The following is an 18,557-nucleotide window of genomic DNA, read 5'->3' as shown; positions in this document are numbered from 1 at the left end:
GTGTGTGTGTGTGTATGTGTACGTTCACGTGCACGATGAAATCCGACACCAGGTAAGGCTTCAGACGTTTAATGCTAGCCTTCCTGCTAGCATGTAGCATGCGACAGTTAACATTACATTCAGATGAGAGCATGCAGCGAGAACCAGGAAGTGGATCCACCAATCAGAGCGCAGTAGCAGCAGCAGCACAGATGGGTCGCCGTGGCGACAGAGGGAGATATTCAAGCTAGTCTTTGTAGCGCCGCGCGTACGGGCTCTCCTCGGGGCCCTCGCGGTCCAGGAGGACGAGCGCCGTCTTGCGGCGGAGGCGGCGGGCGTCGGCGGGCGGGGCCTCGTCGTCGCCGTCGGCGGCGACAAGGGAGGAGGCGGGGCCTCGGCGCGGCCGGAAGCTGCTGTCGCCGCGGAGGCCGTCCCAGGGGTGGCGCTCGGAAAGGGGCGGGGCCTGCGGGAGGACGAGCGGCGGCGGGCTCACTCGAGCAGCGGCCATGCTAGTAGCGCTCATGCTAGTAGCGTTAGCGTGGGCGGTGGCCTTCTCGCGGATGGCCACCCACTTGGCGCGCGTCAGCGCGCTCTTGGGCGACACCGGCGGCGGGACCTGCGGCGGGGCCACGGGCCGCGGGTTGAACCTCCCATGATGCACTGCAGCGGCGGCGGGATAGAGCGGTGCCCGCGAGCCTTCCTCCTCCTCCTCCTCCTCCTCTTCGTCCTCCGCCGCCGCGGGGGAATCCAGGATTTGCACCGGCTTCACGCTCCGTCGCGCCGTGATGATGTCATCGTCGGCGGTCGCCCGCGGCAATGAGTTGCCGAAGGTCAGCATGGTCTCCTTGGCCATCGGGCTGCGCGGCGCCAGCAGCTCCACGTCCACGCTGGCCCGCTTCAGGCTGGAGGGCGGCGACGGCGGCGGCGAGCCCGCCCCCCGCCGCAGAGGCCCCGCCCCCAAAGACGGCGGCGAGGGGAGGGCGGCGGCGGCGGCGGTCGCCGCGGCGATCTCATCCTGGCTGGCCGAGGCGGAGGCGGGGCCCTTGCTGTAGACGGACTGGTGGCCGCGCTCCGTCAGCGCCCGCAGTGGGTCGTCCCGGCCCGGGGGCGGGGCCAGGGGCGCAGCGGGGAAAGGGGGCGGGGCCTCGCCGGACTTGAAGTTGGAGACGGCGTGGAGAGCCTGAGGGAGAGACAGGAAGTAGTGATGAAGCAGGAAGTGGTGACAGGAAGTAGTGTGAAAACAGGGAGTGATAATGAAACAGGAAGTAGTGATGAAACAGGAAGTGATGCAACAGCAACCAGTGACAAAACAGGAAGTGATGACAGTAGCAATGATGCACGAAGTGGAAACGGAGTGTTGATGTAACAGGAAGTAGTGACAAAACAGGAAGTGATGTAACAGCAACAGTGACAAAACAGGAAGTGATGACAGCAATGACACAGGAAGTGATGACAGGAAGTAGTGATGACACAGGAAGTGATAATACAGGAAGTGCAAACAGGGAGTGTTGATGAAACAGGAAGTAATGACAATAAAGGAAGTAGTCATGAAACAGGAAGTAGTGATGACACAGGGAGTGATGATACAGGAAGTGGTGACAGGCTGTAATGTTGAAACAGGCAGTGGAAACAGGGAGTGTTGATGAAACAGGAAGTGGTGACAAAACAGGTAGTGATCTGAGAGGAAGTGACTACAGGAAGTGGTGATGAAATAGGAAGTGGTGAAAGAAAGTGGTGACAGGAAGTAGAGAGGAAACAGGAAATAGTCCAGGCTGGAAGTGATGACAAGAAGTAGTGATGAGACAGGAAATGATGTCAGGAAGTAGAGATAGAACCTGTTTTATCTCTACTTCCTACCTCCTGAAGTTAAGAAAAAAAAAGGAAGTACTGATGAAACAGGAAGTGATGAAACAAAGTGGTGACAGGAAGTAGTGATGAAATACGAAGTGATTAGACAGGAAGTGACTACAGGAAGTGGTGATAAATTAGAAGTGATGACAGGAAGTGATGTCAGGAAGTAGAGATGGGACAGGAAGTTGACAATGAGGAAGTAGTGATGAAACAGGAAATATTAAAACAAAGTGGTGACAGAAAGTAGAGAGGAAACAGGAAGTAGTGATGAAATAGGAAGTGATTAGACAGGAAGTGACTACAGGAAGTAGTGATGAAATTAGAAGTGATGACAGGAAGTGATGTCAGGAAGTAGTTGGAACAGGAAGTTGACAAGAAGAGACAGGAAGTAGTGATGGAAAACGAAGTTAAGAAAAAGGAAGTAGTGACAGGAAGTAGTGATGAAACAGGAAGTAGGGGTGGAACAGGAAGTTAAGAAAAAGGGAGTAGTGACAGAAAGTAGGGATGAAACGAAGTAGAGATGGAACAGGAAGTTAAGATACAGGAAGTAGAGAGGAAACAGGAAGTAGATAAATAGAAAGTGCTAGTAACAGGATGTGATGATGACATTAGAAGTGATGACAGGAAGTGATGTCAGGAAGTATAGATGGGACAGGAAGCTGAGAATAAGGAAGTAGTCATGAAACAGGAAGTGCTGAAACAAAGTGGTGACAGGAAGCAGAGAGGAAACAGGAAGTGACTCGGCTGGAAGTGATGACAGTAAGTTGAGATGAAACAGGAAGTTAAGATAAAGGAAGTAGTGACAGGAAGTAGTGATGAAACAGGAGGTACAGATGGAACAGGAAGTTAAGATAAAGGAAGTAGAGAGGAAACAGGAAGTGCTGAAACAAAGTGGTGACAGGAAGCAGAGAGGAAACAGGAAGTGACTTGGATGGAATTGATGACAGGAAGTTGAAATAAAACAGGAAGTTAAGATAAAGGAAGTAGAGGAAACAGGAAGTGCTCAAACAAAGTGGTAACAGGAAATGGTGATGAAATGGGAAGTGATTAGACAAGAAGTGACAAGAGGAAGTGGTGATGAAATTAGAAGCAATGGCAGGAAGTGATGTCAGGAAGAATATATGGGACAGAAAGTTGACAATAATGAGTGACAGGAAGTAGTGATGAAACAAGGAGTGGTGACAGGAAGTGATGTCAGGAAGTAGAGATGGAACAGGAAGTTGAGCTTAAGGATTGACAGGAAGTAGTGATGAAACAGGAAGTAGAGATGGAACAGGAAGTTAAGATAAAGGAAGTAGAGAGGAAACACGAAGTGATGAAACAAAGTGGTGACAGGAAGTTAGACAAAACAGGAAGTAGTGATGAAATAGAAGTTAGACAGTTAGTGACTACAGGAAGTAGTGATGATATTAGAAGTGATGACAGGAAGTGATGTTAGGAAGTAGAGTTGGAACAGGAAGTTCACAATTAGGAGAGAAAGAAAGTAGTGATGAAACAGGAAGTAGAGATGGAACAGAAAGATAAGAAAAAGGTAGGAGAGAGGAAACAGGAAGTGATGAAACAACATGGTGACAAGAAGTAGAGAGGAAACAGGAAGTGATGAAACAGGAAGTGACTTGTGTGGAAGTGATGGCAGGAAGTTGAGATGAAACAGGAAGTGATGAAACAGGAAGTGGTGACATGTCACCGCTTCGTCACTACTAGTGATGAAACAGGAAGTGATGAAACAGGAAGTAGAGGTGGAACAGGAAGTTGAGATAAAGGAAGTAGAGAGGACACAGGAAGTGATTAAACAAAGTGGTGACAGGAAGTAGAGACAAAACTGGAAGTAGTAATGAAATAGGAAGTTATTAGACAGTTAGTGACTACAGGAAGTAGTGATGATATTAGAAGTGATGACAGGAAGTGATGTCAGGAAGTAGAGTTGGAACAGGAAGTTGACAATAAGGAGAGAAAGAAAGTAGTGATGAAACAGGAAGTAGAGATGGAACAGAAAGTTAAGAAAAAGGTAGTAGAGAGGAAACAGGAAGTGGTGAAACAACATGGTGACAAGAAGTAGAGAGGAAACAGGAAGTAGAGAGGAAACAGGAAGTGATGAAACAGGAAGTGACTTGTCGGGAAGTGATGGCAGGAAGATGAGATGAAACAGGAAGTGATGAAACCGGAAGTGGTGACATGTCACCGCTTCGTCACTACTAGTGATGAAACAGGAAGTGATCAGACAGAAACTGATTCAACCAGAAGCAGTGATGAAACAGGAAGTGATGAAACAGGAAGCAGCACTGAAACAGGAAGCCTCTCGGCCCCGCCCACCAGGTAGGCAGCCACGAAGGCTCCGATCAGGAAGCCCACGTAGACGTCGACCGGGTGGCTGCGGTGCTGCGTGATCTGCGTCAGGCCGCTCATCGCCGCGGCGACGGCGAACGCAAACACCAGCAGCGGCTTCAGCAGCTTGCTGCCGTCCGGGAGGGCGGAGTTAAAGTACATCTGGGGGGGGGAAACAACAACAGGTAAACCACAACAAGATGATGACAGGAAGTTTAAAAAAAACACAAGCAGGTTGTTTGTTGTTGTTTTTGTTTGTTTCTCACCGAGACGTAAACGGCGGCGTACGCCGACAGGGTGGCGTGTTGGGACGGGAACGTCTTCCTGTTTGGGGTGATCACAACAACATGGTAAACAACAACATAGTAAACAACAACAACATGGTAAATAAAAGAAGCAACAACATTTACAAAATGGTAAACAACACAAAAAACATGGCAAATAAAATCAACATGTAAACAATGGCAACAACATGGTAAACAACTACAAAAATATGGTAAACATTAAATAACAACAAAACAACATGATAAACAACCACAACAATATGGTAAACATATTACATAACCAAATATGATAAATAACGACAACATGATAAACAACAAAATCAACATGGTAAACAATGACAACTTGGTGAACAACTACAAAAATATGGTAAACATACTAAATAACAACAACAAAACAACATGGTAAACAAAGAAAAGGGTAACACAATGATCAACGAAAATAACAAAATAAACAAAAACAGCATGGTAAACAACAACATGGTAAACAACAACAAACAACAAAAATTGTAAACAACAGCAACATGGTAAACAACAAAAGACAAAAAAGTGGTCAAGAACAACAAAACAACATGGTAAACAACAACAAAAAAATACCACAATAAATAACAAAATAGAACAACATGGTAAACAAGAAGGAAACAACATGGTACACAACTAAAAACAGATGAAAAAACAAACATAACAAAAATAAGCAAAAACAGTTGGTGCGGTGGAAGGTATTTGAGACGAGTGGGCGGAATCTTTTGAGATCAGTGGGCGGAGTTAGATAATTATGAATAGGGGCGTGGCTACTTAATAAGTGGGCGGAGTTAGACGATAATAGAGCCATGGGCGGGGTCTTGAGAAATGAGTGGGTGGAGCTGGAAGATAATAAAGAGTAGAGGGCGTGGCTAGAAGATAATAGAGGGGGAAATGGGCGTGGCAAGAAAATGAAATCTGAGTAGTGGGCGTGGCTAGAAGTCAAACTGAACGTGGAAAAGTATTAAATAACAAAACAACATGGTAAACAAAAGCAAAAACGTGGTAAACATTTTAAATAACAGCAAAACCACATGTAAACAACAACATGGTAAGCAATGACAACATGATAAACAACTACAAACATGTGGTAAACATATTAAATAACAACAACAAAACCACATGGCAGACAACAAAAAAACAAGAAAAATCACATGATAAACATGGTAAACAACAAAAATAATGGTAAACAACAACAAAATGGTAAAAAACTAAATTAATGGTAAACCAAAAAAATTGCAAACAACAACAACATAGTAAACAACAAAATATTAGTACATAATGACATAGTAAACAACATTGTAAACAAAAAATTATGGTAAACAACATAGTAAACAACAAAAACAATAGTAAATAAAAAACATGACAGCAAACAACAACATAGTAAACAAAATAATAGTAAATAACATAGTAAACACCAAAATTAATGTTCAACAACAACAACATGGTAAACAAAAAATAATGGTAAACAACAACATAGTAAACAACAAAATTGTAAACAACAAAAGCAATGTTAAACAATAACAACATGGTAAACAACAAAATAATAAACAACAACATGGTAAAGAACAAAAATAATTGTAAACAACAACATAGTAAACAACAAAAATAATAGTAAACAAGAACATAGTATACAACAAAAGCATTGTTAAACAATAACAACATGGTAAACAATACAAATAATGGTAAACAACAGCATAGTAAACTACAAAATAATGGTAAACAATAACAACATGGTAAACAACACAAACAATAGTAAATAAAAAATGATAGCAAACAACAACGTAGTAAAAATCAAAAATAATAGTAAACAAAAACATAGTAAACTACAAAATAACGGTAAACAATAACAACATGGTAAACAACACAAACAATAGTAAATAAAAAATGATAGCAAACAACAACAACATAGTAAACAACAAAAACAATAGTAAACAAGAACATAGTACACACCAAAAGCAATGTTAAACAATAACAACATGGTAAACAACAAAAATAATGGTAAACAACAACATAGTAAACAACAAAACAACAGTAAATAAAAAGATGACAGCAAACAACAACATATTAAACAACAAAAGTAATATTAAACAATAACAACTTGGTAAACAACAAAAATAATGGTAGACAACAAAATTGTAAACAACAAAAACAATAGCGAATAAAAAAGATAGCAAACAACAACATAGTAAACAACAAAAACAATAGTGAATAAAAGAATGATAGCAAACAACAACAACAACACAGTAAACAACAAAGATCATAGTAAATAACAACAACATAGTAAACAACAAAATTATAGTAAACAACAACATATTACACAACAAAAGCAATGTTAAACAATAACAACATGGTAAACAACAAAAATAATGGTAAACAACCAAATAATAGTAAACAACAGCATAGTAAACAAAAAAGTAATGGTAAACAACAACTTAGTAAACGACAAAAGCAATGTTAAACAATGACAACATAGTAAACAACAAAAATAATAATAAACAACAACAGTAAAAAACAAAAGCAATGTTAAACAATAACATAGTAAACAAGACAATAATGGTTAACAACAGCAACAACAAAAATAAACAAAAAAGCAACAGCAGTGAAAGATATTTCAGACTAGTGGGCGGAGCTAGACGATAGAGTAGAGGGCGTGGCTAGTCGATAAGTCCCGCAGGGATAATGGACAGCAGTGGGCGGGGCCCGGGCGGGGAATCAGAGGGCGTGGCCAACGCCCACCTGGCGGCCGCGAGGGCGTGCTGGTCCGTCCCCGAGCAGATGGCGGCGCTGACGAGGCGCTGGCGCTCGCACGACGCCCCCGCCAGGGTGTAGTTGGGCTTGCAGACGGTGAGGAAGAAGGGCGCCGGGTAGCCGGTGCACAGCTGGAGCACATCGGTCAGCAGGGCGGTGCAGCACAGGCCGAACAGGTGGACGCCTGGAGAGAGAGAGAGGGAGAGAGAGAGAGAGAGAGAGAGAGAGAGAGAGAGAGAGAGAGAGAGAGAGAGAGAGAGAGAGAGAGACAGAGAGAGAGAGAGAGAGACAGAGAGAGAGAGAGAGAACAGCTTATAAATTCATATAAATTGGAAAAAAAGATGTAATCATAAAAAATAAAAATTAAGATTACTGAAAAATAAAAATAAAAAATAAAAATATGACCCTACATAAATAAAATCTAAAATTATAACAGATATTAAATAAAAATATTCAAATAAAATGACATAATGGAATAAAATATAATAAAATTGCATAAAAATAAAAATATATTACATGAATAAAATCGAAAATTACAACAGAAATGAAATAGAAATATTTAAAAAAATGTAAGCAAATATTAAATCAATTTAAAAAAAAATTACATAAAAATAATAATGAAAATATAATGTTACATAAATAAAATCTAAAATCAGGACAGAAATGAAATACAAAGATTTAAATAAAATTAAATAATGGAATAAAATATCATAAAATTACATACAAATAACAATAAAAATATAACCTTACATAAATAAAATCTAAAATTATAACAGAAATGAAAGAAAAATATTTAAATAAAATTAAATCATCAAAAAATATGATAATATTACAAAAAAAATAAAATGAAAATATAACATTGCATGAATAAAATCTAAAATTACAACAGAAATGAAAAAATAAAAAATGAAAAAAATGGAATTAAAAAATAAATGAAATCTAAAATTGCAACAGAAATTAAATAAAAATAATTTTTTAAAAACGGAAACAAAACCTAATTAATTAAATAAAATTACATAAAAATAAAATATACAATAAAAAGAAATGAGAAAATGAAAATATCAACATTAAAAGAAATAAAGTGAATTAAAAAATACATCAATAAACAAAATATAACAGACAAGTGAAAAATTAATAAATAAAATACATGTAATAAAAATAGAATATTTAAATAAAACAAAAACATAGAATAAAAGAAAAAATAAAAAAATATAAAAAAATAAATTACGTAAAAATTAAAATAAAAATCAGAATAAGACAAAACAGAAAAAAATAAACAAATAAAATACAAAAATTATAATTCTAATATGAAACCAAAATTACATAAAAATTGAAAAGTGAAAAAAATATTGAAAAAATAAAAACCACATAAATGAATTAGGATAAAAGAAGAAAGTAAATAAATAAATATAAACAACAACAAAAAAATGTACATAAAACTTAAAAAGTAAAAAAAATTGAAACAATCCAAATGACTTAAATGAATTTGGAAAAACACAATTAAAAGAATAAATAAATAAAAAATAATAAATAATAAATAAAAAAATAAAGAATACAAATATAAACAACAACAAAACAATACATAAAAATTAAAAAGTAAAAAAAAACATTGAAAAATACAAATGACTTAAATGAATTATAAAAAAAACAAGTAAAAGAATAAATAAATAAAAATAATGAATAAAATAATTAAAAATAAAATATAAACAACAACAAGAAAATACAAAAAAATTAAAAGTCAAAAAAATATTGAAAAAATACAAATGACTTCAATGAATTTGGAAAAAAAACAAGTAAAATAATAAGTAAACAAATATATATACAAATAAGTAATAAATGAATAAAAATTAGAAATGTAAACAACAAAAAATAAGAATAGTATAAAATAAACATAATTAAAAGCAAATCTCACCCACGAAGCGCACCGTCCGCCTCAGGAAGGCGTTGAATCCGCAGGAGCCAGGAGCCAAACGGCGGCGCTGCCAGCGCAGCTGCAGGCAGTAGAGGGCGCCCTCCACTAGCATGATCTGAGGTCAAAGGTCACAGGTCACAGGTCAGCCAGAGGTCACAGGTCACAGGTCACAGGTGGTTCAACCACATGATCAACATGAGAACACGGTAAAGCGACAAATGCAACAGAAGTAAAAACAGTATGGTCAACAACAAAAACAACAACATGGTAAACAACAACAATAAAAACAACATGGTAAACAACGACAACGATGAAAACATAATTGTTAAACAACAAAAACAACATGGTAAACAACAACAGTAAAAACAACATGGTAAACAACAAAAACAACAACATGGTAAAGAACAATAAAAACAACATGGTAAACAACGACAACGATGAAAACACAATTGTTTAAAAATGAGGACAACAGCATAGAAAAACAACAAAAACAACATGGTAAACAACAATAACAAAAACAACATGGTAAACAACAAAACAACATGGTAAATGACAACATGGCAGAACAACAAAAACAACAGGGTAAACAACAACAATAAAAACATTGTAAACAACGATAAAAACAACATGTAAACAACAACAAAACCAACAACATGGTAAACGACAGTAATAAAAACAACATGGTGAACTACAACAAAAACAACAACATGGTAAACAAAAATAAAAACATGATAAACAATGACAAAACAACATGGTAAAAAACAAAAAAAACAACAACATGTTAAACAACAACAACAAAAACAGTAAACAACGATACAAACAACATGGTTAATGACAAAAAAGTCGAAAAACCACCTGGTAAACGACGACAACATCAAAAACAACAACAAAAACAACAGGGTAAACAACAACAATAAAAACATTGTAAACAACGATAAAAACAACATGTAAACAACAACAAAACCAACAACATGGTAAACGACAGTAATAAAAACAACATGGTGAACTACAACAAAAACAACAACATGGTAAACAACAATAAAAACATGATAAACAATGACAAAACAACATGGTAAAAAACAAAAAAAACAACAACATGTTAAACAACAACAACAAAAACAGTAAACAACGATACAAACAACATGGTTAATGACAAAAAAGTGGAAAAACCACCTGGTAAACGACGACAACATCAAAAACAACAACAAAAACAACACGGTAAACAACAACAACAAAAACAACATGGCAAACAACAATAAAAAACAACATGATAAACAATAATAAAAACAACATGCTAAACAACAACAACAATGAAAACATGGCCAACAACAAAAACAACATGGTAAAAAACAACAATTTAAACAACATGGTAAACAAAGACAACATGAAAAACAACAACGAAAGAAACAACATGGTAAACGACAACATGGAAAAACGAAAACAAAAACAACATGGTAAACAACGACAACATGAAAAACAACATTGCACATAACATAAACAACAACATGGTAAGAACAACAACAACAACAGCAACATGGTAAACAACAATAAAAACAACATGGTAAATGACAACAGGAAAAACAACAACAAAAACAACAACATGGTAAACGACAACATGGAAAAACACAAACAATAACAACATGGTGAAAAACAACAACAATTACAACATGGTAAACAATGACAACATGAAAAACAACAACATGGCGAATGACGACATCAACATGGAAAAACAAAAGCATCGTAAACAACACCAACAATAAAAACATCATAAACAACAAAAACAACACCATGCCAAACAACAGCAACTTGCTAAACGAAAAGAACATCATGACGCTTGGCCCAGGGGTCAGAGGTCGAAGGGGTTTCGGGGTCAGGGGTCAGGGGTCAGGGGGCGGGGCTCACCGACGCGGCGGGGCCGGAGAAGACCAGGCTGAGCAGCATGAGCGTGGGGACCAGCTGCTCGCCGCCCGACACGTAGGGCTTACTGAGGCTGCGGTCGAAGCAGCGGAACGGCAGCGCCGCCGGCTGCAGGAGGTCCGTCATCTCCAGCAGGTACAGGGACAGCAGAGAGGACGCCACCAGGGGGAGCTGCAGAGCGGGAGAGAGAGACACAGAGAGAGACAGGAGGTGAGGGAGGAGGCCACCAGGGGGAGCTAGAGAGAGAGAGACACAGAGAGAGACAGGAGGTGAGGGAGGAGGCCACCAGGGGGAGCTAGAGAGAGAGAGACACAGAGAGACAGAGAGAGAGAGAGGTGGTGAGGGAGGAGGCCACCAGGGGGAGCTAGAGAGCGGGAGAGAGAGACACAGAGAGAGACAGGAGGTGAGGGAGGAGGCCACCAGGGGGAGCTGGAGAGGAGAGAGAGACACAGAGAGAGACAGGAGGTGAGAGAGGACGCCACCAGGGGGAGCTGCAGAGCGGGAGAGAGAGACACAGAGAGAGACAGGAGGTGAGGGAGGAGGCCACCAGGGGGAGCTGGAGAGAGAGAGACACAGAGAGACAGAGAGAGAGAGAGGAGGTGAGGGAGGAGGCCACCAGGGGGAGCTGCAGAGGGGGAGAGAGACAAAGAGACACAGAGAGAGAGAGGTGAGGGAGGAGGCCAAAAGGGGGAGCTACAGAGAGAGAGAGAGAGAGAGAGAGAGAGAGAGAGAGAGAGAGAGAGAGAGAGAGGCCACCAGGGGGAGCTACAGGGGAGAGAGAGAGACACAGAGAGAGACAGGAGGTGAGGGTGGAGTTAAAGAGGGAGGAGTTAAAGGGGAGGTGTAAAAGGGGAGGAGTTAAAGAGGAGGAATTAAAGGGGAGGAGTTAAATGTGGAGTCAAAAGGGGAGGAGTTAAAGCGAGGAGTCTATTTTAAAAAAGGGAAGCGGTCGCCTTTAGAAGTGGGCGGGGCCTCGGGAAAGTGGGAGGGGTCTTTTTTTTTGTAAAGTGGGCGGGGCCTCACCTCCACGAAGTAGAAGCAGGGCAGCAGGCTGAGCGCCACCGAGGGGAGCTTCTTTGGCTTCTCCGGCACCATCATCATCATCATCCTCACTCCGCGCTGCGGGATCAAGTCAGGATCAAGTCAGGATCAATTAAACCGAATCATATTAAATCCAGGCTAAATTAATAAAAAAATAAATCCAAATTAAAATAATCGTCACATTAAAGTCAGGCTAAATTAAGCTCATAATCTGAATAAATCCAGGCTAAGTTAATATTAACTTCAGGTTCAATTAAACTAATTATCTGAATAAATTCAGGATAAATTAATATTCATTCCAGGCTAAGTTATTATTAAATTCAGGCTTGATTAAGCTTGAAATCAGAAGAAGTTCAGGCTAAATTAATATTAAATTCAGGCTAAATTAAGCTAACATTCAGAAAAAAAATCAGGATAAATTAATACTAAATGCAGGCTTCATTAAGCTAATGTTGAAAATGAAGTCGGGATAAATTAATATTAAATTCAGGATAAGTTTAGCTAATAATCAGAAAAAAATCCAAGATAAATTAAGCTAATATTGGTAATAAATTCAGGCTAAATTAATCTAATAATCAGAAAAAAAATCAGGATAAATTAACATTAGATTCAGGATATATCAAGCTTATATTGAAAATAAATTCAGGCTAAATTAATTTTAAATTCAGGATACATTTAGCTAATAGTCTGAATAAATTCAGGCTAATTTAATATTAACTTCAGGTTAAATTAAACTAATAATCTGAATAAATTCAGGCTAAGTTAATATAAACTTCAGGTTCAATTAAACTAATAATCTGAATAATTTCAGGATAAATTAATATTCATTCCAAGCTAAGTTATTATTAAATTCAGGCTTAATTAAGCTTGAAATCAGAAGAAGTTCAGGTTAAATTAATACTAAATTCAGGCTAAATTAAGCTAATATTCACAAAAAAAATCAGGATAAATTAATACTAAATGCAGGCTTGATTAAGCTAATGCTGAAAATGAAGTCGGGATAAATTAATATTACATTCAGGATATATCAATTTAATATTGAAAATAAATTCAGGCTAAGTTAATATTAAATTCAGGATAAATTTAGCTAATAATCAGAAAAAAATCCAAGATAAATTAATCTAATAATCAGAAAAAAATCAGGCTAAATTAATATTAAATTCAGGCTAAGTTAAGCTAATGATCAGAATAAATTCAGGATAAATTAATATTAAATCCAGGCTAAGTTTGGCTAATAATCAGAAAAACTCAAGATAAATTAAGCTAATATTGGAAATAAATTCAGGCTAAATTAAGCTAATATTCAGAAAAAAAATCAGGATAAATTAATACTAAATGCAGGCTTAATTAAGCTAATGTTGAAAATGAAGTCAGGATAAATTAACATTAGATTCAGGATATATCAAGTTTATATTGAAAATAAATTCAGGCTAAATTAATTTTAAATTCAGGATAAATTTAGCTAATAATCAGAAAATAAATCAGGAAAAATTAACCTAACATTGGAAATAAATTCAGGCTAAATTTAGCTGATAATCAGAAAAAATTCAAAATAAATTAAGCTAATTTTGAAAATTAAGTCAGACTGAATTCAAATTAAAGTCAGGCTAAATTAGTCTAATAATCAGAAAAAAATCAGGATAAATCTGTATTAAAAACAGGCTAAACTAATCTTGAAACCAGGCTAAATTAAGCTGATATTCAAAATAAATTCAGGCTATATTAATATTAAAGTCAGGCTAGTTTAAGCTAATAGTCAGATTAAACTCAGGCTAAATTTAGCTAATAATCAGAAAAAAAAAATCAGGTTAAATTAAGCTCATATTGGAAATAAATTCAGGCTAAATTAATCTAATAATCAGAAAAAAAATCAGTCTAAATTAATATCAAATCAGGCTTAACTAAGCTAATTGTGAAAATAAAGTCAGGCTAATTTAATATTGCATTCAGGCTAAATTTAGCTAATCATCAGAAAAAAAATCCAAGATAAATTAAGCTAATATTAGAAATAAAATCAGGCTAAATTAACATCAAATTCAGGCTAAGTTAATCTAATAGTCAGAAAAAAAATCAGGTTTAATTAATATTAAATTAGGCTTAATTAAGCTCATTTGGAAAATAAAGCCAAGCTAAATTCAGGCTAAATTTAGCTAATAATAATCAGAAAAAAATCACGATAAATAAAGCTAATACTGTAAATTAATTCAGGCTAAATTAATATTAAATCAGGCTTAATTAAGCTAATTTTGGAAATAAAGTCAGGCTAAATTAATAGCAAATTCAGGATAATTTAAGCTAATAATCATATTAAATTAAGGCTAACTTAATATTAAATTCAGGCTAAATTTATCTAATAATCAGAAAAAAATCACGATAAATCAATTTTAAATTCAGGATAATTTAAGCTAAAAATCTGATTAAATTGAGGCTAATTTAAGATAATAATCCTAAAAGTTCAGGCTAAATTAAGCTAATATTGTAAATGAATTCAGGCTAAATTAATATTAAATTCAGGCTAAATCTAAACAGAAAAAAAATCAGGCTAATTTAAGCTAATCCTCAGGTCAAATTAAGGCTAATTTAATATTAAATTGAGGCTAAAGTTAGCTAATAATCAGGAAAAAATCTAAATAAATTAAGCTAAAATTGGAAATGAACTCAGGCTAAATTAATATTAAATTCAGGCTTAATTAAGCTAATAATCCAAATAAATTCAGGACAAAGTAATATTAAATTCAGGCTAATTTAAGATAACAATCAGATTAAATTAAGGCTAATTTACTCAGGCTAAATTTAGCTAATCATCAGAAAAAAAATTCAGGATAAATTAAGCTAACATTGGAAATGCATTAAGGATAAATTAATCCAGTAATCACAAAAAAATTCAGGATGAATTACTATTAAATCAGGCTTAATTAAGCTAAATTTGAAAATAAAGTCAGGCTAAATTAATATCAAATTCAGGCTAAATTTAGATAATAATCAGAAAAAAATCAGGCTAAATTAATATTAAATCAGGCTTAATTAAGCTAATTTTGGAAATAAAGTCAGGCTAAATTAATATGAAATTCAGGATAATATAAGCTAATAATCACATTAAATTAAGGCTAACTTAATATTAAACTCAGGCTAAATTTAGCTAATAATCATCAGAAAAAATTCTGGTTACATTTATATTAAATCAGGCTTAATTGAGCTAATTTTGAAAATAAAGTCAGGCTAAATTAATCCAATAATCAGAAAAAAAATCAGGCTAAATTAATTTTAAATCAGGCTTAATTAAGCTAATTTTGGAAATAAAGTCAGGCTAAATTAATATGAAATTCAGGATAATTTAAGCTAATAATCATATTAAATGAAGGCTAAATTAATATCAAATTCAGGCTAATTTAAGAAAATAATCAGAAAAAATTCTGGTTAAATTTATATTAAATCAGGCTAAATTTAGCTAATACTGGAAATAAATTCAGACTTCATTTAGGTAATAATCAGAATAAAGTCTGGATAAATTAATATTAATTTCAGGATAAGCTAATACTGAACTCAGGCTAAATTAACATTACATTCAGGATAATTTAAGCTAATAATCAGAATAAATTCAGGATAAATTAATCCTACATTCACATCAAACTCAGGTGCAAACCCATCTCAAGCTTGGCTAACCAGCACACACACACACACACACACACACACACACACACACACACACACACACACACACACACGCTTTGTTCCCGCCACATCAGGTCTGAGCCGCAGCGACAGGACCGCAGTGTGTGTGTGTGTGTGTGTGTGAGAGAGAGAAATCCAGCAGACATACCGCGACGCAGCTCTGCGGCACACACACACGCACGCACGCACACGCACACGCGCGCACGGCGGCTCACCTCAGACCGTCTCCACGTTCGAGTCCGCGTCCCGGCGACACACACACATTACACACGCACGCACACTCGCACACACACACACACACACTGCTGCGCTGCTCCGGCGGCTGCTGCTGCTGCTGCTAAATGTGTGTGTGTGTGTGTGTGTGTGTGTGTGTGTGTGGGAGGCAGCGCCGCGTCTGATTGGCCGGCGGACCTGGAGACGTGTGACGTCATCGCTCCACCTGGAGCTGAGAGAGAGAGAGAGAGAGAGAGAGAGAGAGAGAGAGAGAGAGAGAGAGAGAGAGAGAGACGGAGGGCTGGGAGAGGGGGCGGGGCCTGTGGCGGTGGTGGTGGGAGGGGCTTCACGGAGATGGGAGGGGCATTTGGAAAAGGGGGCGTGGTCTTTTTAGATTCAGATAAAAGTCAGGCTAAATCCAGGCTCAATGGAGGATTAAGTCAGGCTAAACTGGGACTAAATTGAGGCTTCTTTCAGGTTAAGGTCAGGATAAATCCAGGCTTAATTGAGATTAAAGTCAGGCTAAAGCTAGGAAAAACTGAGATTAAAGTCAGGCTAAATTGTTACTAAATTCAGGCTTAAATTCAGTTTTAAGTCAGACTAAATCCAGGCTAAATTGAGATTAAAGTCAGGCTAAAGCTAGGAAAAACTGAGATTAAAGTCAGGCTAAATTGAAACCAAACTCAGGCTAATTCAGGTTAAACTCAGGCTAAATCCAGGAAAAACTGAGATCAAAGTCAGACTAATTCCAGGCTAAATTGAGATTAAAGTCAGGCTAAATTGATACTAAACTCAGGCTAAATTCAGGTTGAAGTCAGACTAAATCCAGGCTAAACTGAGATTAAAGTCAGGCTAAATCCAGGCAAAACTGAGATTAAAGTCAGGCTAAAGCCAGACTACATTCAGGCTAAATTCAGGTTAACATAAAACCAATTTCAGGCTAAATTGAGATTAAAGTTAGGCTAAATTCTGGCTAAATTCATCTTAAAATTGAGCTAATTCCAAATTAAATTGAGATTAAAGTCAGGCTAAAGCCAGACTACATCCAGTCTAAATTCAGGTTAACATAAAACCAAATTCAGGCAAAATTTTGATTAAAGTCAGGCTAAATTGAAACCAAACTCAGGCTAATTCAGGTTAAAGTCAGGATAAATCCAGGATCAATTGAAAATAGAGTCAGGCTAAACTGATACTAAACTCAGGCTAAATTCAGATTGAAGTCAGGCTAAATCCAGGCTAAATTGAGATTAAAGTCAGGCTAATTTGAGACTAAATTCAAGCTAAATTCAGGTTAAAGTCAGGATAAATCCAGGCTAAACTCAGGGTAAAATTAGGATAAATCCAGGCTCAATTGAGATTAAAGTCAGGCTACATTGATACTAAACTCAGGCTAAATTCAGGTTGAAGTCTGACTCAATTCAGGCTAAATTGAGAATTAGGTCAAGCTAAAGTTAGACTAAATTGGGACAAAATTCTGGCTATATTCAAGTTAAAGTCAGGCTAAATTGAGACTGAACTCAGGCTAAATCCAGTCTAAACTGATATTAAAGTCAGGCTAATTTGAGGCTAAATTAAAGCTAAATTCAGGTTAAAGTCTGGATACATCCAGGCTGAATTGAGATTAAAGTCAGGCTAAAGCCAGACTACATTTAGGCCAAATTCAGGTTAAAGTCAGGATAAATCCAGGCTCAATTGAAAATAGAGTCAGGCTAAACTGATACTAAACTCAGGCTAAATTCAGTTTGAAGTCAGGCTAAATCCAGGCTAAATTGAGATTAAAGTCAGGCTAATTTGAGACTAAATTCAAGCTAAATTCAGGTTAAAGTCAGGATAAATCCAGGCTAAACTCAGGGTGAAGTCAGGATAAATCCAGGCTCAATTGAGATTAAAGTCAGGCTAAATTGATACTAAACTCAGGCTAAATTCAGGTTGAAGTCAGACTAAATCCAGGCTAAATTGAGATTAAAGTCAGGCTAAAGCCAGGAAAAACTGAGATTAAAGTCAGGCTAAATTTAAACCAAACTCAGGCTAATTCAGGTTATAGTCAGGATAAATCCAGGCTCATTTGAAATTTAAGTCAGGCTAAAGCCAGACTAAATGGAGACTAAATTCAGGATAAGTTCACATTAAAGTCAGGCTTAATAGAGGCTAAATTGAGATTAAATCCAGGTCAAATTCAGGCTAATGTCAGGCTAAATCAAAACTAAATTCAGGCTAAATTGAGATCAAAGTCAGGCTAAAGCCAGACTAAATGGAGACTAAATTCAGGCTAAGCTCATGTTAGAGTCAGGCTTAATAGAAGCTAAATAGAGGTTAAATTCAGGTTAACATCAGGCTTAATTCAGGCTAAATTGAGACAAATTTCAGGCTTAATCCGGGATAAATTGAGACAAATGCAGACTAAATTCAGGCTGAGTTCATGTTAAAGTCAGGCTTATCAGAGGCTAAATTCAGACTAAATTCAGGCTAATTTCAGGTTAACAACAGAGTTAATTCAGGCTAAATTGAGACTAAAATGAGGCTAAATTCAGATTAAAGTCAGGCTTAAATTAGGCTAAATTGAGACCAAATTCAGACTAAATTGAGGTTAAATT

The 18,557-nt window shown here is 36.9% G+C and overlaps 1 protein-coding gene across 1 annotated transcript; it reads right to left on the bottom strand.

Moving 5' to 3' along the window:
- Positions 1-160: 160 nt before the first annotated feature.
- plppr3b (phospholipid phosphatase related 3b) lies at positions 161-12,135 on the bottom strand. Its single transcript, XM_030087255.1, has 7 exons — positions 12,061-12,135; positions 11,023-11,208; positions 9,121-9,235; positions 7,197-7,392; positions 4,422-4,479; positions 4,144-4,317; positions 161-1,159 (listed from the first exon to the last, which is right to left on the bottom strand). The coding sequence occupies exons 1-7, from the start codon at positions 12,133-12,135 to the stop codon at positions 227-229; spliced, it is 1,737 nt and encodes a 578-aa protein (XP_029943115.1). The 3' UTR covers positions 161-226.
- Positions 12,136-18,557: the final 6,422 nt, after the last annotated feature.

This window comes from Salarias fasciatus, unplaced genomic scaffold, assembly GCF_902148845.1.
Source record: "Salarias fasciatus unplaced genomic scaffold, fSalaFa1.1, whole genome shotgun sequence".
Lineage (NCBI taxonomy): Eukaryota > Metazoa > Chordata > Actinopteri > Blenniiformes > Blenniidae > Salarias > Salarias fasciatus.
Note: the sequence above shows the minus strand (reverse complement) of the source record. Positions and strands in the feature narration are given on the sequence as shown.

Bases quoted from the DNA above. Each gene is read 5' to 3' on its own strand.
- plppr3b (XM_030087255.1), bottom strand. From the start codon at position 12,135: ATGATGGTGCCGGAGAAGCCAAAGAAGCTCCCCTCGGTGGCGCTCAGC. The intron at 4,480-7,196 runs GTGGGCGTTGGC...CACCCCAAACAG, and splicing joins CACGCCCTCGCGGCCGCCAG to GAAGACGTTCCCGTCCCAAC. The intron at 1,160-4,143 runs GTGGGCGGGGCC...TCTCTCCCTCAG, and splicing joins CCTTCGTGGCTGCCTACCTG to GCTCTCCACGCCGTCTCCAA.